This window comes from Colletotrichum tamarilloi (assembly GCF_030869305.1).
Source record: "Colletotrichum tamarilloi strain Tom-12 chromosome Unknown Scaffold_16.1, whole genome shotgun sequence".
NCBI classification, from domain to species: Eukaryota; Fungi; Ascomycota; class Sordariomycetes; order Glomerellales; family Glomerellaceae; genus Colletotrichum; species Colletotrichum tamarilloi.
In genome coordinates, this window is record NW_026849399.1 from 298631 (window position 1) to 324544 (window position 25914).

The window sequence follows — 25914 nt, forward strand, 5'->3', positions numbered from 1 at the left end:
AATTGGCCGGAGCGGGCAATCTCCCATATTTGGGTTTCCCCTAGTTGGCCGGTACCCCGATTGCGCCCAAAGAACACGGATACAGTCATGACGATGAGCACGAGACGCGACACCACGACCGTACAGAGTACTCCAAGTCGCAGCATGTGGTGTAGGTTGATGACGATGAATGAGCTGCACATCTTGGGCATCAGGTGTGGCGAACCCAACATTTGGCCTTCGTTTTTCTCCCCTTTCTTTTGCGATTCCCGTGCCCAACTGCCATACCAAGACCCGGCATCTCGATCAGACTTTGACTCTGCACTGCCGACTATTACACAGAAGTCTCCCATATATCGTGCGGCACTCTCTAGCCGGCTCGCCTCGATGCCGAAGCCAATAGATGTCGCGAAGTTTTCACGAGGACCGTCGTATGTATGATAGGGTGTCAACGACATTTTTGCTTTTAACATTGAGACGTGCCATGGAACTCTACCTCATGACGTTTTCAGTTGGGCTGACGACCCTTGGCCCTCCGGCCAGACAAAGAACGGAGAGCTGCCGAGGGGCTAGCTGAAAGAACACGCTCATGAGAGATGCCCACGGCGCCATGCTCTATATCGGGAATATTCATAATAGATGTACCGATTTATATCGGTCCTTTTCTCGTCTTGTCCAACGCGAATTCTTTGCCAGCTTACCCGAAGTGACGACACGCTTATACTTACGCAGAAGATACTCGTAACTTACAAGCCTGTCCGAGGAAGTTATCCATACTGCTGCCCTACCCGTTCACGAATGTATAATTATGCACATGTCCCCTGTGCCTGCAAGTTGGAAGTGAGGAGATTCGATTCAAGATTGGTGATTCTCGATCTTCCCGCTCTGCCGAAAAAAAGTGTGTGAAGTCGCCATCTACCTCGGTCTCGGTGGAGCACAACGGGAGCATGCCCCCGTCCGTATCCGGGATTAAAGAAAGTTCGGGGAGGCTTTTGACTAGAAACCGACAAGGCTGGCAAATAAGTCTGAAAATCACGGTTGGGACCTATCAAGTGAAGTGACGGGAAGGAAGGTTTCGAAGAGACTTGGTGCAACGGAAAGCGCAATGTTCACTCGAATTGGACATCATCTCAACAGTGGAATCGGCGACTTCGTTCCCGTGACGGAATTGAGCCATGGGACAACAAATGACATCGGAGGTACCTCAGTCCTAGCCTGCCCAATAATTTGGGACGGGACGACAGAAGTGAACTGAGGGACGGGAAGGTGCAGCAAACCTTCAGTGGTAAATCAGTCAGCCTCGGCTGACATAATCTCTCATCACGTGATATCCGTTTCGCACAACGCACGGACGTTCGGAGCCCCTCAGGACTCGCATAGCGGCCACACACGAAATTGAAAAATTCGTCTTTGCTGTGTATAGCATCAACGCCAACGCACCGAGCGACAGCCAAGTCAATATCTCGCTCGCACGAAAAGGCTTGCGCTGCAACTCCTCAAACCAAGGACCCTCTCGAGAATAGTATTTTCCCGCAGAGGAGGTTGCCCATCATGGTGAGTTCCTCTGTTCGCTTTCTCAACCTCTGGGCCCGCCTGCCCAAAAATTTCCCACATGGATTTGACGCTACCCCTCTCCGACTTTGCTATCACGGGGCGTCATCTTGCTTGCTGCTGTTGTCGAACTGAAGTACTGACAAGAAGCCATAGCCTCCTCCACCTCACCAGAAGCCGGAGAACGTCCTCAAGCGTGCTCACGAGCTCATCGGCGTCAACCAAGTCCCGGCCGCCCTCACCCTCCTCCACGAGCACATCACCTCGAAGAGAAGCCGAAATGTTCCCATCGCGTCGCTGGAGCCGGTGATGCTCCTGTTGGTGGAGCTCTCCGTCGAACAGAAGAAGGGAAAGCTGGCCAAGGATGCCCTTTACCAGTACAAGAACATCAGCCAGAACACCAACATCGGCACCATCGAGGTAAGCCATCTCGCCGCCGCGGAAATGGGTTAGGGCAACCGTTGCTAACAGGGATATGCGCAGCTGGTTCTCAAGAAGTTCATCGAGCTCGCCGCCGAGAAAGTCACCGTTGCCCAGGCCAAGGCCGATGAGGTCCAGTCCAGCATCGAGGCCAACACCTCCACCACCAACGTCGACGACTTGGAGGCTAGCGAAACACCCGAGTCCATTCTCCTTGCCACCGTCTCCGGCGAGCAGTCCCGCGACCGTACCGACCGCGCCATCGTCACCCCGTGGCTCAAGTTCCTCTGGGAGGCATACCGCACCGTTCTCGACATTCTCCGCAACAATGCCCGTCTCGAGATCCTCTACCAGAGCACTGCCATGCAGGCCTTCGACTTCTGCCTGAAGTACACTCGCAAGACCGAGTTCCGCAGACTTTGCGAGCTGCTCCGCAACCATGTTCAGACTGCCGCCAAGTACTCTGCGCAGATGCACGCCATCAACCTCAGTGACCCCGACACCCTGCAGCGTCACCTGGAGACCCGTTTCCAGCAGCTCAACGTTGCCGTCGAGCTAGAGCTCTGGCAGGAGGCCTTCCGCTCCGTTGAGGACATCCACACTCTCCTCAACCTCAGCAAGCGCCCTCCCAAGAACATCATGATGGCCAACTACTACGAGAAGCTCACTCGTATTTTCCTTGTCGGCGAGAACTACCTTTTCCACGCCGCCGCCTGGTCCAGATACTACACCCTTCTCCGCCAGTCCGCCGCTGTCGTTGCCAGCGGACAAGGCAAGAAGGCTGACAACCCTCCCGCTACCGAAAACGACCTTCAGAAGGCCGCCTCTTTCGTGCTGTTGTCTGCTCTCGCCATCCCTGTCATTAGCACCACCCGCTCCCGCGGTGCCATGGTCGACTTCGATGAGTCTCGCAAGAACAAGAACGCCCGTCTTACGCACCTGCTCGGCATGGGCCAGGCCCCTACCCGTGCTGGCCTTTTCCGCGATGCCCTCGCTAAGCAGATGCTGAAGCGCGCTCGCCCTGAGATCCGCGATCTGTACAACATCCTCGAGGTCGACTTCCACCCTCTCTCCATTTGCCAGAAGATCTCCCCTATTCTCACCAAGATCGGTGACGATGCTGAGATGGAGAAGTACATCCTGCCTCTGCAGCAGGTCATCCTCACCAGACTGTTCCAGCAGCTCTCCCAGGTGTACGAGACTGTTGACTTGGCCTTTGTTGAGAAGCTTGCTCAGTTCCCCGAGCCTTTCCAGGTTACTCGCGGCACCATTGAGAAGTTCATCATGAATGGTAACAAGAAGGGTGACTTGGCCATTCGCATGGACCACGCCACCGGTGTCCTCAGCTTCGACAATGATGTCTTCTCCTCCGCCAAGGCTGCCCACGCTGGATCTTCTGCTGGCTCAGCTGAGGCCGACGGCAGCTCTGTCCAGCGTCTCCAGAGCACCCCCTCTGAGATTGTCCGCTCTCAGCTTACCCGCCTCGTTAAGTCTCTTCACACTACCTGCTTCTACATCGACCCTACATACAACCAATCCCTTGTTGCCGCAAGGGAAGCCGCTCTGGAGCGTGCCCGTGCCGGTGCCGAGCAGGAGCACCACTCCATTCTTGCAAGAAAGGAGGTCATCCACAAGCGCAAGGAGGAGGCTTCTGAGGCTCAGGCTCGTAAGGAGAGAGAGAATGCCCGCCAGAAGCGTCTTCGTGAGCAGCTGCTCCAGGAGGCCGAGGACAAGCGCCTCGCCGCCGAGCAGAGAGAGCGCGAAGAGAAGCGCATGAAGGCCGAGCGTGACCGCGTCCGCAAGGAGGAGCTGAAGAAGCAGATTGCCGACCTCAAGATTGGCAACAAGACGATTGACATCGACATGGACAACTTGGAGAACCTCGATTCCGGTGCCATTCATGCCATCAAGCTAGAGCAGCTCAAGCGTGAGAAGAACGACGTTTCAGAGAAGCTCCGCATCGTCTGGAAGCGTATCGACCACTTGGAGCGTGCCTTCCGAAAGGAGGAGGCCAAGAAGCTGCCCGAGGACTACAAGAAGCAGACAGAGCAGGACCGGGCGACCTACGAGGCTGTCAAGGCCCAGACCCTGAAGGAGGCCGAGATCAAGCACAAGGAGAGCGTCGAGCTGAAGCACCGCCTCACCCGCCTGATGCCCGAGTACGAGTCCTTCCGCGCCAACCTCCACGAGCGTCGCCGCGACGAGTTCGAGAAGCGCCGCAGAGACGCAGAGAGGGAGCTGGAGAAGCAAATCGCCGCTCGCAAGAAGGAGTACCGCGACCGCAAGCTCCGCGAGAAGCGCGAGCGCGAGGAGCAAGAGAGAGTCCTCCGCGAGGCCGAGGAGCGTGCCGCCAAAGAGAAGGAGGAGCAGGAGAGACGTGCCGAGGCCAAGAGAGCCGAGATGCAGCGCCTCAAGGAGCAGCGCGAGCAAGAGCGCCAGGAGGGTCTCGAGAAGGCTGCCCTCCAGGCGAGACGCGAGGAGGAGGCCCTGGCCCGTCGCAAGGCCGAGAGAGAGTCTCAGCGGGCCGCACCACCTTCCCGCGTTCCCGAGCGTGGCACCGATTCCGTTCCCGAGGGTCGTCGCCCGCTCAACCTGCCCGGTGCCGGAAAGTGGCGCGAGCGCGAGGCCGCCAACAAGGCCGCCTCCCCCGCCAACGCCGATGCCGCCCCTGCTGCTCGCGCTCCCCCATCCCGTGGCCCGGAGCGTTCCGAGCGCCCCGAGCGTTCTGACCGCTATGAGCGTCCTTCCGAGCGTGCTGAGCGCTCTGAGCGCCCTGAACGTTCAGAGGACCGCCCCAGTGCCGGAGGCCCGCCTCGTCTCGCCCTCGCCGGCAACAAGCCCAGCTGGCGTGAGCGCGAGGCCGCCAAGACCGCTTCTGGTGGTGGCGCGTCGTCCGACAGTGCCCCCCCGCCCCCTCGCGCCTCCGGCGACCGTGGTGGTGCCCCCCTTAACCGCGGAGGCTCCGGACGCGATGACCGTGAGAACGGCCGCCCCGACCGAACTGCCTCGCCTGCCACGCCGGCAGAGCCCCTCAAGGCTTCCGGCGCTCCCGGCAAGTGGGTTCCCCGTCACCTTCGCGACAAGGCCTAAATGTGTAGTGTCGATAAAGACACTTATCATGGCAAGAGTCACATAGGAAGGACAACGAAAATTGTGGGGGAGGAGGGGTAGATGGAAGTGAAGGGAAGTGGTTACCGCAAGTTCTGCATCGGCGTTCTAGGTTAGGCAGGAAGTTGTTTTAAAAAGGATGTAACTCTAGAAGCCCCCCGGGAAGGATGGTTTTCTTCTCTAAAAACCCGCTCCTTTAACAGAGGGGGCAAGCTAGAATGGAAGTAACAGATAGCCTTTAATCGTCGATCAGGACGGGGGTGAAATGTGACATGACTTTTTTTGGCATAGCTCCTGGCTGGAATTGAATTATTTTTTGCACTTTTACCCGTCTCCTTCTTTTACGGTGATGCTCGAATGTGTGCTGTTGATGTTGTCGGTGGTCTACGGTGGACTAAGGTTACGATGCTGCCCAGTAAGTCGCTATCAATGGCGTGTAAGAGCATGTTGACCTCGTAGCGGTGGTCGACGCGGCAGGGAGGGCATCGGCATGGTTTGGCTCAGGCGCAGACAGCAGCTTGATCGCTTTATTGCCTAATATCCTCCACACCAGACTGTCGACTCGATGAAGGCCTCACGAACTCTTAGCGCCTAGTTCTAGCAGTGGTTTGGTTTACAGTCATCACGAAGCAGCCTCGGTTCGAGTTGCGAATGAACATGTGCGATGTAGGTCAGACTGATAGGGAGTGAGGAAGTCAAGCAAGACGAGAGGAAGACGAGAGGAAGACGGGAAAGGAACAGAGAACATCTCCAAAGTTCATCCTGCTGAATCGGAAGTCCCGACGTGTCCAAACCTTCAGTTGGTCCGCATAAGTCTAGGCCTTTGAAAAGGTCCAGTTAGGGGGTAAGGTAAGCGATAATTATGGCGATCCCGACGATCTGCCCAGAGCCTCGTCAGGGGTGACTACCCTACATCTGCTCAGGAGGGGTCGGCATCGCGCCGGACTCCGCATTCGCATCGAACAGATCTCGGAGGATTCTAGGAGATCCACGGGACGCCGCGGGTTTCCTTGGCTGAGCCGTCGTCGGTCTCCCGTCGATACGAGATTCAGCTTTGCCCCCTCCAAGGTGGAGTTTGAGGATCAAAGCCTGTGGAGTAACTTGGTGAGAAGCCATCACGGGGTTTAGATCCAACACGAAGACGATACCGAGAGCCGAAGAGGTGGCCTTGGCATCCACGGTGTGGCGCCGGCGACCATCAGCGTTGTTGAAGAACTCAAGAAGCCGTTTTGGCTGGGCGCAGATTTTCGACCGAGCAACCATTATCCTCAGTTGATGGGCGGTCGGACTTTTGCAGACTAAACAGTCTAAAGCTGGCTTTCTTAGCTTAGCTTCCCTTGGAAAGGGGTGTTCATTAGCCCATATTCTCAGGTGGGCATGGTTCAGTTGCATTGGCATTTGGGCCGGCGCCGTCGACGGGAGAATGGGGCGCAGCTCTCTCCTTCCAACGTCCTAGATCTCTACTTGTAAGAACTGCGAAGAGGTTATCAATAAGCTTATTGATTGTACAAAGGAGCCGTTGCCTTGGGAGAACCCTGTGTTGCGACTCCAGTCTGTGGCCTGTATGGGGTAACAGAACGAGGAAGAGTCGAGCTGCTGGCGTAGACGATTCGTTACTTTTCTCGGCCGCTTACACTGGAATGTCTAGACACCGTGGGTCTTTGGTCAGTCAGTCGAACAGAGGGCGCTTTCATCCCAAGTTTGCAGTCCCTGCAACAAAATTTTTGGGAGCTGAACAGAGGGTTGATGTGACTAACAGCGCAGACCACTGTGGTAGGGCCACTCTCAGTTTGTCGACAGTTACTTCGGTCAGTGGCTCGTTGAGTCGTTCAACATCAGATGCAAGCACAGAAACCCAATTAATCGTTTGCAATAAGATGTTGTCTTCTGGTACGGCCGTTGGAAGGCTGATTTGATGTTTCCACTTCGGATTCGCTGCTCACTCGTATTCCGTGTTGACTTTGCATTGGAGGGTCCGACTGTGCTCACCTGCAGTTGAGAGGTCTGTGTCTCGTCGTTCATCGCCAGCAAGGCTGTCAGTCCTGCCGACATAAACCGCGCGATGAACGACTCGAGCAAGGTGGAGGAGGCAGCCGACCCCTGTTGGCGGGAGTGCCCTTGATCTGCGGTGCTCCATCTCAAGCACCACTACTGCGTGTATTGGATCAAGACCACCCCGCATACGATCGACAGCTGAAGTGTCCGAGATGCAGTTGTTTATACGCACCGACGCCGGAGACCCGAGACCTTGGAAGGGAGAAGGGATACGAACCACGGAACATGAAGTTTGCGCGGGCAGATGCCAGAGCATATTTCGGGATTTTCGTCCGAGGTTCATGGTGTTTTCGTGTAAAAGCCGGGAACATTGCATCGATGTTCAATATTTTGTCCGAGCGGGTGCATGTTACGAGGCCCTGCAGCAATTGCCCTGTGCTCTGAGACGGTGCCCACTGCCAGCGGCTGAATTGTTGTCGACTGTAGAAGCAAAACAAAAGAAAACTGACGGAGGGTCCTATCAAGGCCCTAGTCAGTGTCTTTAGTCAACCGGGGGGTGGACTTCAATATTGCAACCCGACTGCATTATGCATAGTTGAGAGGGGCGCAGCGAGCGGCGAGCGACTGTGCGGATCCTGACAGGTCGACTGGCCTAGACGCACGAGCAAAAGACTGCTTGTACGATATTGGGCTTGGATTTTACGCTGCTAAGAACCTAAGAGGGTCCAGTCCACCACGGTCGTGAGTTGGAAATGAGAATGACGCTGGGACGCAGAGACGAGAAGAGAAGAGGAGAGGGCCCGGCCCGAGTCAGTGCCTCTGTCGGGTATCTTTGTGGTGAGGACAAGAAGAGTGGTCGATGATGGAGGCTTCTGGGGTGGTCGTTCTTGGAAGGCATTCAATGTCAAAAAGATATTCTTAGCAAAAGCAAAAGCCGATTACCCCTGATCGAGATTGCTTGGAAGAGGAAGCATAATCCATAAGCCACGTTCGACGTCGGTGGCTAATGTGTGCTTGGAAAAGGTGATTCCAAGGAGATTGAATCTGACAGCATGATAGAGACTAGGAAAGCTGGCCAGCTCAAGCTTGTTTAGGGCACTTTTGGTAAGCGGCAGATGGAATACGTAAGGTAAGGTACCTAGTGGGAGGCTCAAGAGACTCAGAAGTCTCCATGGGCGGGAGGCAAGGCAAAGAGGGCAAGAGGGCGAGATGAGATTAGCAGTCAAGGAGAAAGCGGCCTAATGCAGGTACGGACTTTGGAAGTACCCCTGTTCGCCTGTCGGACGGGATGAACTGGGATCAAACTGAGCTTAACACTCGCTGTAGCCAATAAGACTGAGCCCCTGGCCTGGGTATGGGGCCGTCATCCTTCCCGATTGGGAGGCACCCTGGTTCTTGCCTGGGCTGCCCGGTTTTTGTTTTGTTTCCTTCCTCGCGACTCTCTTTTTAGTCTTTGTGTGTTTTAGCCCTGGAAACTGCACCTAAGGACCTACCTTAGATATGGTATGGTATCCATGAATCCTCCCACCGTCATCCGACGACTTCCGCCGATCCAAAAGGAGTCTGGTCTCTTCCTTCACTTTTCAGCTCTAATCCACTTCTGGCGTGGGCTACCTTTGCTCGGACTCCTCGACTTTGCCCATTTGCACCTGTCCGGCCCCAACTGGGCGGGTAATCCAACATCAGAGCATCTCGGCCCTTGCCTCTTGACCCAAAGAAGCATGGCATTCGCTGACTTGGGTCCGTAGACCTGACTACTGGCGCAGGTGAGGATACACCGACCGCCGCCCCCCTAACGTTGCTGTCTAAACTTGTATCCCTCTTCCCCTCGAGGCGCCGCCCACTTCTGTCACCTTGCCGAGTCTATTCTAGCTTTTCACGACCTGGCATCACGGGCGCGATGTGACCGTCCCCGTCACCGTGGCTTCCGTGAAAGACGTGCATGCAAACCAACAGTTCCAAACAATGTCTGCCAAGGCACCGTTCACGCTGGGTATCTTCCATGCTTTACTCTAAATATCACACTAACTCTAGTCGTGGCGCTCTGCCCCCGTCCAACCTGACACCACTCTATCGGCCGCTACTCGCATCACCCGTTGAGTTTGTTCCCCTGATTGTGACTCTGCCGGCCGGGATGTCTATCAATCACTCTTGAGCTGCCCGATATGATCAAATTTCACTATATATGATGGCCCTCGATGCCTCTCATCCCCGTCTTTTTTCCAGCTCATCACTCACAACCCAATCTGGGAAGACATTCGCTCGCTCTTGCACACTCGTTTCTTGCAAAGAGATATCACATTCTTTCTAATAACTAATACACACCATCGTTTATAATGGCTCCCATCATCCGGGCCCTGGCTGCTCTCGCAGCTGCCACCCTCTTTAACCAGGTCACCGCGACCACCACCGAGCTGCCGCCTTGCCTCGACGAGTTCCAACCCTTCACCTACCAGGGATGTTTTCAGGAGAAGGGCACCAAGGGCGAGAATGCCCTCGATTTCCGCTCCAGCCTCAACCAGCAGAACATGACCATCGAGACATGTGTCGATGCCTGCAAAGGTAAGCCGTCCTGACCAGCTTGATGTTTGACACGAAAGCCTAACACGATGACAGGTAATGGATACCGCTACGCCGGTCTCACCTACTACGGCGTCTGCTACTGCAGCGCTACCATCAACAGCCCTACCCTCGACGAGTCTGTTTGCAACTACAAGTGCACTGGCAACAGCTCCGAGACCTGCGGTGGTCCCTCGGCTTTCTCTGTCTGGCAAGATCCCACGTTCCCCTCTGGCGGTGCCACCGTCGACGACTACACCTCCATTGGCTGCTACACCGACGACACCAACCATGGCCGCACCATTGCTGAGCGCCAGGACTCTGTTGACTCTGCCACCATGACTCCCTCCACCTGTCTCGCCGCTTGTGCCAGCGAGGGATACGCCTTTGCCGGTGTTGAGTACGGTGGTGAGTGCTACTGCGGTGTCGTGATGGGCAACTACACCACCGCCACTACCATGGACAAGTGCAACAAGCCTTGCAACGGCGACAGCACCAAGAACTGCGGTGGCTCTGCCGTCATGGAGATCTACGTCGCCAGCAAGCTCAAGTCTCTTGAGCCCTGCGGATACGTCCCTCCCGTCAACTCGGTCTCGTCTTCATCCACCATCTCCATCAGCACTTCGGCCACTATCCCATCCATCAGCATTCCTCCCACTACCTCCACCACCTCGACCACCATCTCTACCCAGGCTCCTCCCTCCACCACCACTGCTCCTGTTACCACTTCTCAGCCTCCCGTGACCACGTCTAAGCCTCCCACTACCATTGCGACCACCACTACTCCCGCTGTCTGCACTACCACCATTGTCACTCCCGCCACTTGCGAGTACGGCTGCGGTAGCTGGTGCAACAAGAACCTCCCCGACTTTGACGACAACGACAGCTGCACCAAGGCCCACAACAGCTGCAAGCTTCAGGTCAGTGCCTGCCTGAAGAACGCTGGATGGCCCGGCTCTGCCAGCTGCATGGACTTCAAGGCCTGGTGCAGCGATGTCAGCAGCTACTGCTCCAGCTCTTGCAAGGGCAAGGGATCCTGCTCCAAGAAGGACTGCTTCGCCAAGAAGGCTCCCAAGGGTTACAAGCCCGGTACCACTTCCGTGTCTACCTTCCCTTGCCCCTCCAAGCCCACCACGACCTCCACCCCGGTCACCGTCGTCCCTCCTCCTCCTACCGGTGTCTGCAAGCAGCCTTCCAGCTGGTGGTTCGGATACGGCCCTGGCAACCCTGTCGGTGGCATCGAGATCCCCATCGTTACCTGCAATGACATTGCCGTCGACTTCAAGGCCGGCAACCAGTTCAAGCTCTACCTCCAGGCCGACACCAAGCTCTGCAAGTCCTTTGGCCGCGGAAGCGTCGCCAGCGTCTGCCAGGATGCCTGCAAGGAGCAGTACAACGCTTGCCAGAACACCTACGCCCAGGGCTGCAAGACCTGGAACAACCGCCGCGGCCGTCGCGACGATGCTGCCGTCTACGCTCGCGCTCCCGACTTCGCCAAGCGCTGGTTCTTCTCGGACAACTTCAGCGTCGCCATTAACAAGTGCACTGTCCAATACACCGACTGCCTTTCTGAGAACCGCAACTCCTATGCGGCCAGCAAGTGCGGTTCTTTCGGCACTGGCTACTAGAGAGCTTGCTTGGCTCGCTCTCTCGGGGATGATGCTCACGAGTAGATGTGATGGATGGGGAGTTTGATTTTTCCACTTTAAAAAGGCATTGGCGGCAACTTTACACTCTTTAGATGGTTGAAACCTTATCGGTATTTAATGGCTAGTCTTCTCAATATAATCGGGCTTCGGCTCATGTTCATACTCATATTTGCTCATGATGCTTTTGGAATTTGATGGAAACGACAATGACAGAGACAATGAGCTGTGACACTATGCTACGCCGTACCCCTATGGGAGTCCGTCCCCCAAAGGCTGCATCACCATCCCGACCACGCTTCCCTTCACTACCACGAATACCGACTTATGTCACTTCCGTGAAATTTTTGGGTATTGAGGAAGACCACATTGGCACATTGGGGTCTTCTAGGCCTCCCCGTTATTCTGACCGAGGTAAGCACGTGGTAAGGTAAGTTGACTAGGAACTAAATCTTGCGCTTGAGATAGAAGCTAGTGGGCTTGTGGCGTGATACTAAAACCGGGGTAAATTGGATGCTAATGAACTTCCGAGGTAAAGTACTTAATCCAGGTGGTCTTGAGTATAATATTTGAAATCCAGCACTCGAGAAAGCAGTAATCAATAAGTGCGGATCGAAAACCTGGGATCTGGGAAATAAGGAAAACTGTTTCCCGGTATAAGCTTGAGCAATGAGGTGAGGTCAGACACGATCGGCCCACTGGACTGCCTACCCAAGGAAGGAGAGATTGATTAGGGCTCGTGCGGCTTTGCCGATGCATCGCATAGCTCGCCAGCATGGCCAAGTGGTAAGGCATCGCACTTGTAATGCGGGGATCCTGTGTTCGATCCACAGTGTTGGCACTGCACGAAAGTTGATTACTATCAATCTTTGTTCTTTTTGATTTTCTTTGATATCGGGCAATTTTCTTTTGTGTTTGGTTTATGGATCTGTAAGGGATGGGGGCATGCCGTTCGATATTTTTGGTTCAAGGTTTGTATTCTTGTCTTTGAGTTTGGAGGTGATGGAGGTAGGGTAGTATTGGGGTTGCTGGGAAGTTGAGTTGGATGTCATGTGAGGGGCGAGACGTTGATTAGGTGGCAGGCAGGGGACCTTGCTGGGCAGGACCATGGCTGGCTGTAAGACTCGCAACCATAACTGCGGATGAGGGCAAAGACACGCGAGGTTTCTTTCTATGATCATGTCTCGGTAGTGAGAATTTCCTGCTGGGGTTGGTGCTGTCGTAGATGATCTGTCTGAGTTGCGTCAGTGATACCTCAAACAACATGATATGTCTCGTGGGCCGGGGGTTTCTTTTTCTCTCTCATAGTTCGGGGACAGTGGCCTGATGTTTCTCAGGAACATTGGGTGAGGCGCGATTTTAATTCCAAGTTGAATTCTTGAAAGGATGAAGATCAATCAAGTGCTCGATTTTTTCAAGGGAGGATTTGGAGATAACCAGTTGTTACCGTTAGTATGAAGGAATACTGTCATGTTGGACCGGAAGTTTTAACATGTCCTAAACCACGACGGCGGAGTGATATGCCAGGTTGCGTCTTACGAGCGAGTAACACCACACGACATCACTGCAAGCTTGGGACACATATACATCTCACAACATCATAGGAACATGTGGTGCACACCGAAGACCCGGGTATGGGCGGCTGCGAGCTTGCGGAATGGTAGCGTTGCTCGAGTCGACGAAAGTCCTAATTGGGATTGAGTTCGCCGTCTTCCCCAGCTTTGTGGAGCTTCGCGCTCAGATGGTATTGGCCGTCATCGGGTAGCCACCGAGGAGGCTTGGCTCGCATCTCGCGGCGGGGTGAATACGGTGTGCGTGTGTGTGCTTCGACACCGAGAGCTGGGTTTCAAGAGCTGGGAGGTCAGGGCAGAGAGGGGCACCGAGCTCCCTCGTTGACCATGTCGAACCTGCCCCGCACAATGTCATGCTCTCTTGGGATTTTAATGGAGGGGGAACAAGCGATGTCAGTTGAACTGTTGGCAGCAGCGGCAGCGACGACAAGCGACAACGACAGCGGCAGCGAATACGGATGAGAGAGTTCGGTGCTCGGTTTGGTTTCCGTTTCGGAGCCGGGGGCGCCGGCTGGCACAAGATAAGGGACGATTGGTTGCCTTACGAAGAGGATGTGCCGAGGATCCCGCCCCTCCTTCATGATTGTTCTTTCTCACAATGGTCCTCACCTCCTCGGTTTTCGCGCAAGCAGCATAGACCTGGAGATTGTGTTATGCTAGAGCGAAGTTTGGACGGGTCGAATGATGCTGGAGACCATTCGGCACCGGAGACCGGGACCTCAGATTGGCCGAAGCCGTCGAGACCGGGAGCTAACAAGGTGAACCAAGATTTGGGCGGCGTGATGGGCAAAAAGTGAGGTAAGAGGGTACATGGTGAGGTACCTAAGGTGAGGGGGGGGGGGAGAGGCCGACGCGTCTAGAACCCTAAACACGGCAGGTTGTTCACACTGAAATTGGCAGGCACGGCACACAAAATTGGAGGTCGGAAGAATTGCTAAGCGAGCCGGGAACGCAGAGCGATGATCTCACACCAAAACTGCCCTTTGCTGGGTGGAAAAGAAAGAAAGACAGTGCCCTTTCCCCCCCCTTCTACAGGGCTCAGCGCTGTGCTCCCGGCGTGTGCAATGCCCGTGCTGAAGCCATTTCCGGGCTGCCATTGGGTGAAGGGAGCACAGCGTGCCCTTTCTGCCTGACCTAATTTGCTCTGTGCTTTCCCGTCGCTTCCCTCTCTTGCGCTGTGTGTGGTGCTGTGATTTGTCCCGCCCGGAACCCCAGTGGCCCCATCGTGCGCAGTTTCTTCACCTCAGGTCCCATCCGTAACATCACCAGAGCACCGGCACCAATTGGTCCCATACCCCCCCATTGAGCATCACCACCACCGCCAGGTCATGGTGTTCTAACCTTGTCTCTTACCCCAATCATCATCCTAGACTAGGTCGCTATTGTACACCACAATCCAGGCGACAAGATGTCGGTCGCAAGCAAGGTAAGCTGAACCTCTGTCTCTATTCTCGATGTCGTTTTGCGTTTTATTTTGGTGCGAGTTGTTTGTCGACGGAGTTGTTGTGTGTTTGTGCGTCGACCTCGTCGGCCTCGTCATTCCCCTTGTTGGCGGCCTCCTTCTCGATGTTGTTTTGCTCGACTTTTTTTTCTGGCTTCGCTCCTGCCATACATGCCCTTGGGCTCCAAAGACAATGAAAACTAACAAACGTACCTGTATAGAACCTGTTCGAGCTCCTCGGTATGCGTCTCCCGAATGAACGAACCGACAAGTCGTACCTCTGAACCAATGCCCTAACTTCCCACAACAGGCAACGATGCCGAGGATGACACTCCTCAGGCGCCCGTGAAGACGGTTGAGAAGAACTCTCTGCGCTCAACCAAGCGCGGCGTCGAGCCCGAGGCCCCTTCCCGTGCCCCCGCTGCCGGTGGTGCCCGTCGCAACAACGCCTCTGGCAACGAGGCTGGTGAGTCTGCTCCATCATCAATTTGCAGACCTCGGGAATGCAGACCCCGCTTTAGACCTTGACCCGCTGACACGACTTCTCCCGCCCATAGCCTTCCGTGACCGCGGTGCTGGTAGCGACCGCAACCGTGGCAAGACCACCGACGAGCCTGCTAGAGGCGGCCCTCGTGGCGGCTACGGTGCCCGTGCCCGTGGAGGTTCGTGATGTCCCACTGTCCCCATGCTTCGACGTCGCATGCGTGGAGAAAGGATGGAACTATTCGCGTACTAACAAATACAATCAGGCCGTGGTGGACGTTTCCCCCGTGAGCGTGATGACCGCCAGTCTAAGGGTCTCGCCAGGTAATTTGAACCGATTCACGCATAACACTCCACGTACTTACTCGTCGCAGCGGCTCCGAGAAGCAGGCTGCCCAGTCTTGGGGCGCCACCGAGGGTGAGGCTGAGCGCAAGGACGAGGTTGCCGGCGAGGCCATTGCCCAGGCTGAGGCTAAGGACGCTGAGGCCGAGGCCGCCGCTCCCCTCGAGCCCGAGGAGCCCGAGGAGAAGCAGGTCTCCTACACCGAGTACCTTGCCCAGCTGGCCGAGAAGAAGCTCGCCATCGAGGGCAACAACAAGGTCCGCGAGGCCAACGAGGGCACCAAGCTCAAGAAGGAGTGGGCTTCCGCCAAGGAGGTCTCCCGCGATGAGGATGAGAACTTCATGATCGGCACCGGTGGCAAGACCAAGCGCGAGCGTGAGCGCAAGACCAAGCAGCTCTTGGATATCGACCAGCGTTACGTCGAGCCCGAGCGCTCTTCCCGCGGCGGTGCCGGCGGCCCCCGTGGTGGCCGTGGCGGTCCCCGTGGCGGTGCCCGCGGTGGTGACCGTGGTGACCGTGGCGGTCGCGGACGCGGCGATGGTGCCCGCGGTGCCCCCCGTGGTGGTGCCCCCCGTGGCGGCCGTCCCCAGGGCGCGCAGATCAACACTAAGGACGAGTCTGCGTTCCCCAGCCTCGGCGGCAAATAAATGCCCACCATAGGTCGCCTATATTCGCCCACATATAGGTTGAGACAAATGTGCTCCGACACATATATCCGGCTCTAGTCAACGATGGAGAATGGAAGGGAAGGACCAGTTTTCGGGGAAAATTTGCAGAAAGGATTGGTTGCGTCAAGGTTTCCGAGGACTGGGCCGGCTGATTTCTGGTCGTTGCACGATAAATGAAAGGCTTTTTTCTATCTAGGTACTCATGGACGGTATCGTTCAAAAAAGTCAAAAATGGTCTCGTTTGCATTGGTTTTTTAAAGAGAGTAAAATGTCCCATCCACTATCGTGTGTTATTTGACGGCTGGTTATTGAAATGTTTCGATCATCCATTATGTTTGTGACAGTAAAGGGGTAATACGTATCGAGGAAGCTCTTATGCCTGTCTGTCACATTCCCATGACGATATTCTTATGATCATCAGTCGGTCTGTCTTTGGTTGTAGATGGTTATCACATTGGGTAGCTTCATCCACCAACGTCGGCCTAGTAGCTCCCCGTCTGAGCTGATGGAACAGCACATGCTTGGCTGAAAGTAAGCCCACCTGACCTCCACGCGAGGTCATCATCTTGTCGATCATTATCTTTTAGGAAAGCTCAGGGTCGTCGAATCAACTAGTGCACGCGAGAGCTCGCTTGTCTTCATACCAACGGATGTTGAAACTGGCAACGGCAGCGACAGCCTCTTACTGTGCTTACGAGTGCCTTCAACTCGGGAGAGCATGTTGTAAGTTGTAAGTAGATCCTGGAGAAGACGTTCCTTATCATTCAACAGCGTGGGAAAGCTTGAGGAGAGTCAGCCAGATAAAGAAGCGGCTTTTGTAAAGGATGTAAGTGGTCCATGATACTGGATTCTGGGAGGGTTTTTGCGCGTATAGCCAATTAGGCCGCTGAGATATCGACGACGTTTAAGGCTTTTGTTTTTTTGCTTTTTTTTTCCTTTTGGGGAGATGGCCAAGAGATATGAGGAGCAGCTACTCTATGTACAACTATCAGATAAGGCTGGACATGATGTCAAATATTTGATGAACCTATTTATAGCGCTTCCGAGGCGGGGCGAAAAGTAGGTTTCTCAGACCCTTCAGGTTGTTGTTTGCCATGATGATGATGTCGGTGTTTGGGCTTCACATTCGGCGTGAAGAGTAGGCATCGTAGAACCATCCCCAAAACTCAGAAACCAGCCGGCATCAACCCATACGTATAGCCCTCCACATCTCACTGCTTTGCGGCTGTGTGTTCTAGAGTGAATACGCTGCGACCTGGGGAAAAGACAACCCAGAGCGACAAGCTACTATTCGCTACCTAGTGGTGCGGGAAATGAAGCCACGAAAATGACAACTCAGACCTGACGAAAAGATGATCCAGGGCGACATGCTGCCATTCATTAGCGGTGCGGGTGACGAAGGAACAGAAATGACAACCCATGAATCACGCTGTATACCAAAGAAGTAGAGCCGCAGCCTGCATCTTTGAAGACGACCAACTCGGAAATTTGGAATCTTTGAAGTTCGAACCAATGCCGGATTGACACTTCCGCGTCCTGAAAATCCATCGTGCTGGATATGGATATTTGAGGTTTCTGATACTAGCAGTCACGGGCAAGCTTGATGGCAGAATCTTTGGTTGACTAAGGAGTCGATGTTGTCGTGTGGTGTCCCCTCTACCGGCGAGGGGGAATGGGTGCTCCTGACAATTATGGCAAATCCGTTCCTGAACTTGCACTGAAACCCTGGGCCGAGGGAATCGTTTGCCTGTATTCACCAGGGCGCGAAGCAAAGCATGAAGAGATGAGTAGAAAAGGCCATAAGTTCTGTAGGTAGCCTGTGCTTATGGTCTCAAGCGCCATGCAGTCATCCCCGAGAAAGCGTGGGTATTCGATATACAGTGAAGGCAGCGTTTGGGGCCACCTACAGCTAAACTTATGAGTATCAAGTACCTCAGCAAACGGCAATATCATGCATAGCTCATTACATCTTTTGAAGCCATGAGGCATCCGCGTGACTTTGAAAACACCTTACTTATGATCATGGAAGTTACGGCAGATTTTCCTCGGGCGATCCCTAGGCTCGATCACATTCGCAAGGTCTGTGTATTGGCAAAAAGACTCAAGAGGCTACTGGAGGTGTTGATTTCGGGACTTCATGACGCAAATTATTGATGTGCTCCTCGTGATCCAATGTCGACCCGTAAGATTGGTAGCAACGACACGCATTGGCTGGGGAGCAAATCTGAGCTACTATTTCCTTGAAGGTTGGAGAAGAGATACGCAATACTGCGGTGTATCTGAACCAGCCCATTCTTCAAACTTCCATTATCTCTGTTTTGTATTCCTCAAATATAGAGTATGAGAGAAAAGAAGATACTACCAAGTACGCGATCTACAACGCGACGTGGCGAAGACCTTGTAACAGAATAGAGCTCTTAATACAAGCTGATAAATGGTACTGATACGACAAAGAGACGTGCCATTCAACACACAATCCCGAGAAAGAACATCGAGATCTAAAACAACAGCCCCTCGTCAAAGTCATGGAGAACCCACAAAGCATCATCTATTTCCTCAGACAAAGGACTTGACCTACCAACGTTCCTGTTCAACACAGAGGGGTGTGCAATGCCATGACTGTGTTACCGAACATTGAAGAATGCATTTGTCCTCAACGTCTTTGATGGGCTTGTTGTAGAAGACAATTCCTGGCCCATGCGAGCATTGATGAATATATAGAAATACTTGAGAACCCCCAGCCTAGACACTGTAAAAACAACTGGACTTGTCTATCATCCTCAACATATACTGGGCTCACTGACCTCTGACGGATACACTCACTTACACAGGCTCCGCTGATACCACGGTATCAAACCCCTTCGAAATGAACGCGCCTCCTTACATCCATAACTGCGACGATTCCAAAGGTCCCTGGACCGTCAGCAAGCGATGCTCACTCTGCATCCCAGCCCGCCATGACGCAGGCAAAAAGCCCGGCAAGTCCGCCGCCATCAACCACCGCCTCCGCCGCGCCACTAACAAGCTCAAACGCCGCACGCCACCCCCATCACATTCCGTCTGCTCCGAGTGCGGCGACGAGGGCCGCACGACAGTGATACTCACCGAACCAGACTGGAGCCCAGAGCCAGAGCCAGAGTCAGAATCATCGTTGTCCGGTTCTGCTGCTACTACTACCAGCCAACGACCAACTGACAGCATAGGTCCCATGAACGAAACCCCAGCCGACTTCGTGTACAGGCCGCTGATTCCGGGAGATCACAAGTACCGCCACGAGAAACCCGCCGGAGTGGACGAGTGGTTCTGGAGCAGCGGCTCCGGGGAGAGCTACAACACCCGGTTCCCTCCCCCCTCGCTCGCAAAGAGACTGATCTACAGTTTCTGTTGCTTCTGCGTCGTCAGCATGGTGGCGCCAAAGCCCCCGAAGCTGACGGAATCAGAGCGTCGTAAGAAGGAAGAGGAGGGTTGGAACAGACTCCAGCGGGGCAAACGCCGTTCTCGCCCGTGGATCCGGATGAGCGATTGGAAGGCTATCAAGGCCGCCGAATTGGAGGAACGGCAGCGTGCAAATGATGAGGCCGGCGAAGCCGCTGGTCTCGGAACTATCGTAGAGGGGACAGTGACTGGAGACGAATGCGAATTAGTCAGATCAGGAGTCTTTGATTCGGACAGGCGTACTGCACAGTGGAACATCAGGATTCATACAAACGGAAGGTAACATTGGCAATCTGCACGAAATCAGGATTAGATACACAGCTTGGCTTATGGGAGACACCAGCATAGCAAAGGTATGTTTTTTTTTTTTTGGATAAATAGACAGTTCACAGAAATGATAATGATACATCAAGGTAGTAATACGTGTATTTCGTAAGTCATACCATCACTGCTTGTCCCTGTAAAAACGAGCAGCATCAATGCCCAGACTGGTAAAGAAGAGGATGGCATTGAAGGAAGCCATCATGTAAAACGGGGCGCCATTGGACACCGCGTCGAATAAGTAGCCTCCTAGCTTGGTAAGAAGCAAAATAGCTGCTCCTCCGAACCAGGAGTACATGCCGGCGATGGAGCCCTTGAGTCGCACTCGCGACACGGCATCCACGCTAGCGTTGTGTTGTAATAGAGGCGCAGACTCTGGGGAAGTCTCCATGGTTTCTGCTGAGTCTTCGACCGTGTCGATGACCTGAGACTTGGGGATATCTGCAGTCAGAACGCCACGGCCAAGGAAGCCGAGACTGCAGACAATGGCACCGATCTGGCTGATGCCGATTAGGATCACGATTAGGAAAATGGCAGGGCTGCCGCCTCGGCCGTCGACGTTCTTGTATTCCGGGCTCTGCAACTGTGGCAGAATAATGTAGCCAACGATACCGAAGGCAGTGGCAAGGAGAATGGGGTAGTTGACACGACCGCGTCTTCTGTTGAAATATCCGAACGCAGGCGCAGCAAAGAGACCAAACAGCTGAGCTACGCCAGTCAGGATTGACGAAAGCAGGTAGGCGGCCCGACACTCCTTCTTCAGCTCTGGCGAGGGGTCATGCGGGGAGCCCTGGCAGAAACCGTTGCTGATATAGTAGGTGTTGATGTAAAGGGGGATGAAGAGCGAAATGGCAACAGTGGATGCGCGAGCCACAAAGCCGCCCAGGTATCCCAGAGCGATCTGAGAATCCGTGAAACCGAGAGTTACGGAGTCGCGCAGGAGGCGGAAGTATGGAAGCACCTTCTGTAAAACGTCAGCAATTTCTCCAGAAACATTTACGAGGTAACGTACCGGCCGGGTTGGGTGGTCTGCCCTGTTGTCGTCAGACTCGTCTTCCGAGTCCGAGTTCGTCTTCAGACCCAATAGAGTACTCCAGCCCTTGCCTTCCTCGCCCTTGAGGTTTCTCAAACCAAAGAAAACGAAGACCGAGATCACAAACGCCACAATTCCCACCACATAGAAGCTGTCGGCGACAGCCGTAGCAGGTGTGATGCCGTCAATCTCACCAAATCGGGCGGGAAGCGGGAGGAACAGGGAAAGCGCGACCAGCGCGCCGCATCCTGTGAATAGCCCAACGTAGCCCGCCAATGACGAAGGCCTTCCAGCCTTTGCCTCCTCTCTCTCACTCGCTGTCGCAGTTTGTCCGTCTCCGCCGAAACCATGGAAGCGCGCCGGGGTGATAGTCATGTCGGATTCGAGGGACATGGCCACACTGTTGCGAGGATTATGCGTCGGTTTGTTCGCAGCGTCAGCGGAGCTGTCTGAATTGTCGCCATCGTCCGTCAATGAAGGCAGAATGGCCGTTACCATGGTGGCGCTGAGGGAAGCATATTAGCACATGTTGCCTGCTCTCGCTTTCTGTTTGTCACTTACGACGCTGTGGCGCCAATGGCAAAGAAGATGCGCGCCAGGAGTAGCTGCGGGTAGACATTCTTCGCCTGAACGAAAATAAGCAATGCTGCGCCGATTACGGCATACCCGATGACAGCCACCCATCTCACACCGAGCCGATCCGAGACGAGACCCCAGACCGGACATGCGACGAGGGCAACGAGCTCGTCTACGAAGCCGAGAGTGCCGACAATGTCGCCAACGCCATCCTTGACGCCAATGAGGTCGGTAATAACGAAGGATATGCTGCTGTTGAGGAAGACGAGAAAGGAAATAGAAAAGAGAGATATGCCGAGAAGGTATGTCACTGCTTGCAGCGTAGTAGTTGCCTCGGAGAAGGGCAGATATCGGGAGAGAACCGCCATGATGGAAAAGTCGAGCGCCGTGGTATTTGGTCGGGCGATTGAGTTGGTTCTCGTTATTTGCCGCAGACCACCGTTCAGGTCCAAGCTTACATCTCGCGGCGGGGGGAGGAGATGCTAGGAACGTCGGGCGGTTGAGTTTGTTGTTGTTGATCACAAGGGAGAAACGTGAATTAAGGTAGGAAGTGGGTGGGTAGCTGCGCACCTGCTGGTAGTGAGTGCCGGTGCGGGACGTCGGGTGAGCATCATACACCTGAATTGACCTGAGCTCCCTGCTCTAAACTCCGGTCGAGCCGCCTTACATAAGCCCCTTTATGACAGTCCAGAACGACGACCTTGCAATGACCGCCTCATTACGACCGGTACACACCCGTCCGGACACCCGCTACAGTGCGGACCCCGTGGCCGCCGACGTCGACAATTCCGGTCAGTAAAGTGCATGTTACGTTTAGGTTTACGAAGCTCCCTCAGCTCCAGAATTTGAAAGTGTTTGGCAATCGCCTCGGATTTACGGATACTTCGATACGTTTTCTCACAATACCTCAAAAAGTTCAACTCCGGAAAGTAGTCTTTCGTTTTGACACCAAACGCCATTGGCTGCTAGACGTTCCTTACGACTTTTGCCTCCATAAATGCCAGTTCCCGAGTGCCATTGTTCATTCCCCGACTCCGTTGCTTTCTCGTGATCGCATCCTCCGTTAAGATATTCTGCCGTTGTCCTTCCAATTTACCATGACCAGAGCACCTTGTGGTGCAGCACGCGAGCCCCCAGTCGTTCGAATTCGAACGGCGTGACCCAAGAGTCGTTGGCCGGGAGTTTGGCGAAAACGCTAGCTCCTTTCCAGGTCACAACCTGCTCGTCCATATCCCTGGCACTTCGACTGACCAAAATGCGATCGAAGAGATCAGGTCGCCGTGCCTTGAGCTTTTCCTCAAGCACAACTGTGAATTGGGGCGTCTTCGAACCACCTCCAATGACCATGATACTGCCCAGGTAATCACGCAGCTTCTTGTCGTCACCCTTGGCTGCGTTGTAAATGCTGGTCAGAATAGCAAGATCCAACGGTGCAGTGGGCAGAACGCCGTCGCGTTCAACTGCTATGGCCTTGGCGCTGCGCGCAGAGGCGTCAACGAACATGCCCGGGGGCGGCTGTGGAACAGCTGTGCCGTTCGGGCCCGGCGTACCGCCGTTCCTCACAGGGGGAGCGGGGCTTCCTCCGTTAACGCCCTCCTTGCTTCCGCCGAACACGAAAGGAGCTGGCACAGGCGTGCTGACACCCTCCGGCGCTGGCGATGGAGCATTGGACCCAGATGGAGTGCCGTTGATGCCGTTCTCGCCCCGCTTCAAGAAGTCAAACGGCTGTAGTCTTTCCTTGACCGGCGTCGATACATCGTTCTGCGATTGGGTAAAGCCATTGGTAGGCGCAGAATTTAATGATGGCTTGACGAGAGCCAAGATTCCAAACTGGGCTGCTGATGTCGGATCGTCGGGGATATCCACGTCGTATGCATTGTATGATCGGTCAAGCAACTTCCTCCGGCCTCTTATCTTGGTGCTATTGTCGAAGATGGCCGGATCATAGAAGCCCATGGGAGCCAGAATGACCTCGTCATACGTCTTGAATTGGTACTTGTGGGTCGGTTGGTTTGGAGCTCGCAGATGGAACTGATATAACTGGACAGATATGTCCGCTTGCGCCATCGTGCAGTGCTTCATCTTGAGCTCCTCAGCCAGGAGAAAGTCATGTCGCCTCCTAAGATTGATGTCTTGATAGGGGAAGTTGTCGTAGAGGAGCATCTTGACAAAAGTCTCCGTCACATCGTACCCGCCGTACTTCAAGTTGATGCGAGAGTCTTCAACGCAAAGGCCATCTTCAACGCAGGTGATCGATGTCTTTTGCGCTCCCACATCAACGACGCAGGCCTGAGTGTAGCCTGCACCGAACGTAGCAGCCATGCCTTCCTGAATAAAACATACCCGGTTGAACTCGAACCATGTCATGCAAGATCGAAGCACCTGCTCCACGTACTTCTTGTCGTAGAGATCTGGGATGACGAAGACGCAGCTGTACTGTCTCCAGGTGCTGTTCTTGGTCAGGCCAAGCTCCTGCCTGATTGCCTTGTCGAGGAGGGTTTCTAGATCGTCAAACATGTGTTCAGCGTTCAGGTACTCATCCTCGTTCATGTGTCCATGCTGAATGGGCCACCAGAGCTTGAATTTAGGTTGAGAATCGTCTGGCACTCTTTGCGCTTGATGCCCGATGAAACAAGACGCGGATGATTTGGGGTCGTCGAGATTGTTGACATCGGTCCAGTCGATTTGTAAAGGGTCGTTGTGTGTTTGAATAATTTCGGGCTCAGTCCGGCGGTTATAGTTCAAGACAAGTTCCTTGGAGTTGGGTAGAACTTTGCGCTTGTTTGCACGCATCTCCAACTTGAGATCGCTGCACATTTTGGTGTACTTCTTTGACCACTCCTCGCCGTATTGTTGGTCTTGTGTCTTTGCTTCGAATTGGCGCCGGGGAAGCGCTTCGTGCATTTCCGCCTCGGTCTGAGGGAACTTTGTCGCAAGTGTCATGGGGATGGACTTTGGAAGTGCGTCGCTGGCGAACCCAATTCGGAGGTTTTGACTGCCAGGGTGAATGACGATAACTTTGGAAGGATCGAGACCGGCATTGGCATCGGCAGGTGCTTCGTCAGGCTGAAGTTCGGGTATAACGAGAGGGACCTCGGCGCGCCCACTTTGCGCAAGAGCACGATCTCTGTCCTTAGCAGCTTGAACGATCCTGTCGCGGGTGGCGTCGCCTTGAAGTCGCAAAGCGAGAATCTGATCATCGCGCTTCATATAATCCCTGTTGGACGAGGAATTGTCAGCATCGCCGCAATGGAGATAACGCAAGGTAGTCTGTTTTCGAAAACATACGTGTAGTAGTTCTTCTGATTGATCGGTGTGACGTCTGGCCAGCTGGTCTGCTTCATTCCATTGTCGGTTCTCTCCAGGCCTATGGTACACGGTCAGCTTGCCGCTCTAAAGGGTGAAGGACTCCATTTCCACTTACCCTCCCGAAGGAGAACCCTCTCGCTGACTTTGCCTACCATGCTGTCGGCTTACTGCTCGGAATTGGAGCCAGAGAGCGAGCTGGCGTTGGTGTTATGGGTTTCCGAGCGGAAAGGCAGTGAGAATCGCCAGCCTCAAGGTTCGGATAGCTCTCAGCCTCCTACATGCAGCCAACCATCGCGACTGGCAGCCTGCTGGCCCGTGCAGAAAGGTGTGGCTGGTGTCATTGTCTCTGGTGGAGGAACTTGGAGGTCCGTGGCTCAGCACGTAGGGGCGGGAATATAATAATCCGAGCCCATCCTATTATGTAATAATCTCGATTTCGCCAGGTCCTGCCTTCTCCGCGCAGTGTATGCCCAAAGGAACACCGTCGACACGTAGCATGTCACGTCTCGACTCTACCCTACGACATAAACACTTTTCTTGGCGCGGCACAAAGTGTGTCTGGTGGAAGCTGCTCTGTTGACCACATTGGCACGATGTCCACCAGGCGATCCTTGTGGGATCGTTGCATTGAGCGCACAGTTGGGCACAGTTAAGGTCAAGTCAGGTCCTCAACGATACAATTCCGTTCTCTCGTCCAAAGAAGCTTAGATTCGTGACTCAGGGCGGTCCAAGCACCACGCGGTGGCAGACCATTTTGCGGCTCCAGAAGCAGCAAACCATTGGTCATGAGCTGGGTTGCTCGGACTCGGCCTTGGATGTTTGGTTGCTTGATGCTTTGCAGCTCAACTGTTGCTTGTTTTGCATGAGCGATCACTGAGTGGATGAACTTGACACGACTTCCGCCGAATCAAGATTTCAAACAACACAATTCGATACCAGCATCTCGTGGAAGCCTTGGCGAGAGCCATTCAACTTACCATTGAAGGTTTTCGCGTTGCAACTGCATTCTTTGCCAGGATGTGAATTTTGGTAAGCGATGCTGCGTCAGGTTCTGCGACTTTCAGCAGTTTCCTCTATCGACTTTAGTGTATGGTGCCTAGTGGGCTATTGTTCACTTTCCTCTTTGTTCACATGGGTACGATGATGACTTTGTCTCCTCTCAAAGCGACGCGCCCTTCCTCTTTCCAAGGCAGCAATGAGTTCAAGGTACCTTAAGCCGTTGGTACCTGACGTGCTCACCTTCCAGGACCAGGCATTTGACTACCAAAGTGGTAGGCACCTCACCTTGAGTCACCTGACATCGCCCCAACCATCAAGCAATGACGTCGTCACGTAAGGTTTCGCCTGCCAGATGGGAAACCACACATTGTGCCACGTTTGCTTCATGACTCCGAGCCGACTTCAGACACATCTCACTGAGAACGCTCGCGATCTCGCCCATCTCAACTAAAACCCTCCAACAGCCTAGACCTTTCC

General features: G+C 54.3%; 7 protein-coding genes across 7 annotated transcripts; 4 read left to right on the forward strand and 3 right to left on the reverse strand.

Annotated features, from left to right (window-relative positions):
• Positions 1–1530: 1530 nt before the first annotated feature.
• Positions 1531–5040, forward strand: CTAM01_06027 (eukaryotic translation initiation factor 3 subunit A; the record flags this gene model as incomplete). Its single annotated transcript, XM_060522057.1, has 3 exons — positions 1531–1533; positions 1687–1950; positions 2014–5040. The coding sequence occupies 3 exons, from the start codon at positions 1531–1533 to the stop codon at positions 5038–5040; spliced, it is 3294 nt and encodes a 1097-aa protein (XP_060383247.1).
• Positions 5041–5967: 927 nt separating this feature from the next.
• On the reverse strand, positions 5968–6321 carry CTAM01_06028 (uncharacterized protein; the record flags this gene model as incomplete). Its single annotated transcript, XM_060522058.1, has 1 exon — positions 5968–6321. The coding sequence occupies one exon, from the start codon at positions 6319–6321 to the stop codon at positions 5968–5970; it is 354 nt and encodes a 117-aa protein (XP_060383248.1).
• Positions 6322–9389: 3068 nt separating this feature from the next.
• Positions 9390–11240, forward strand: CTAM01_06029 (WSC domain-containing protein; the record flags this gene model as incomplete). The annotated part of the gene is made up of 2 exons (XM_060522059.1): positions 9390–9615; positions 9670–11240. The coding sequence occupies 2 exons, from the start codon at positions 9390–9392 to the stop codon at positions 11238–11240; spliced, it is 1797 nt and encodes a 598-aa protein (XP_060383249.1).
• Positions 11241–14237: 2997 nt separating this feature from the next.
• CTAM01_06030 (uncharacterized protein) lies at positions 14238–15743 on the forward strand (the record flags this gene model as incomplete). Its single annotated transcript, XM_060522060.1, has 6 exons — positions 14238–14255; positions 14492–14510; positions 14581–14736; positions 14828–14932; positions 15020–15077; positions 15128–15743. The coding sequence occupies 6 exons, from the start codon at positions 14238–14240 to the stop codon at positions 15741–15743; spliced, it is 972 nt and encodes a 323-aa protein (XP_060383250.1).
• A 2887-nt stretch (positions 15744–18630) lies between these two features.
• On the forward strand, positions 18631–19482 carry CTAM01_06031 (uncharacterized protein; the record flags this gene model as incomplete). Its single annotated transcript, XM_060522061.1, has 1 exon — positions 18631–19482. The coding sequence occupies one exon, from the start codon at positions 18631–18633 to the stop codon at positions 19480–19482; it is 852 nt and encodes a 283-aa protein (XP_060383251.1).
• Positions 19483–19644: 162 nt separating this feature from the next.
• CTAM01_06032 (major facilitator superfamily transporter) lies at positions 19645–21611 on the reverse strand (the record flags this gene model as incomplete). The annotated part of the gene is made up of 2 exons (XM_060522062.1): positions 19645–21058; positions 21115–21611. Coding segments are annotated over 2 exons (1911 nt in total), but the record flags the coding sequence as incomplete, so codon positions are not given.
• Positions 21612–22221: 610 nt separating this feature from the next.
• CTAM01_06033 (uncharacterized protein) lies at positions 22222–24593 on the reverse strand (the record flags this gene model as incomplete). Its single annotated transcript, XM_060522063.1, has 3 exons — positions 22222–24346; positions 24418–24496; positions 24554–24593. The coding sequence occupies 3 exons, from the start codon at positions 24591–24593 to the stop codon at positions 22222–22224; spliced, it is 2244 nt and encodes a 747-aa protein (XP_060383253.1).
• Positions 24594–25914: the final 1321 nt, after the last annotated feature.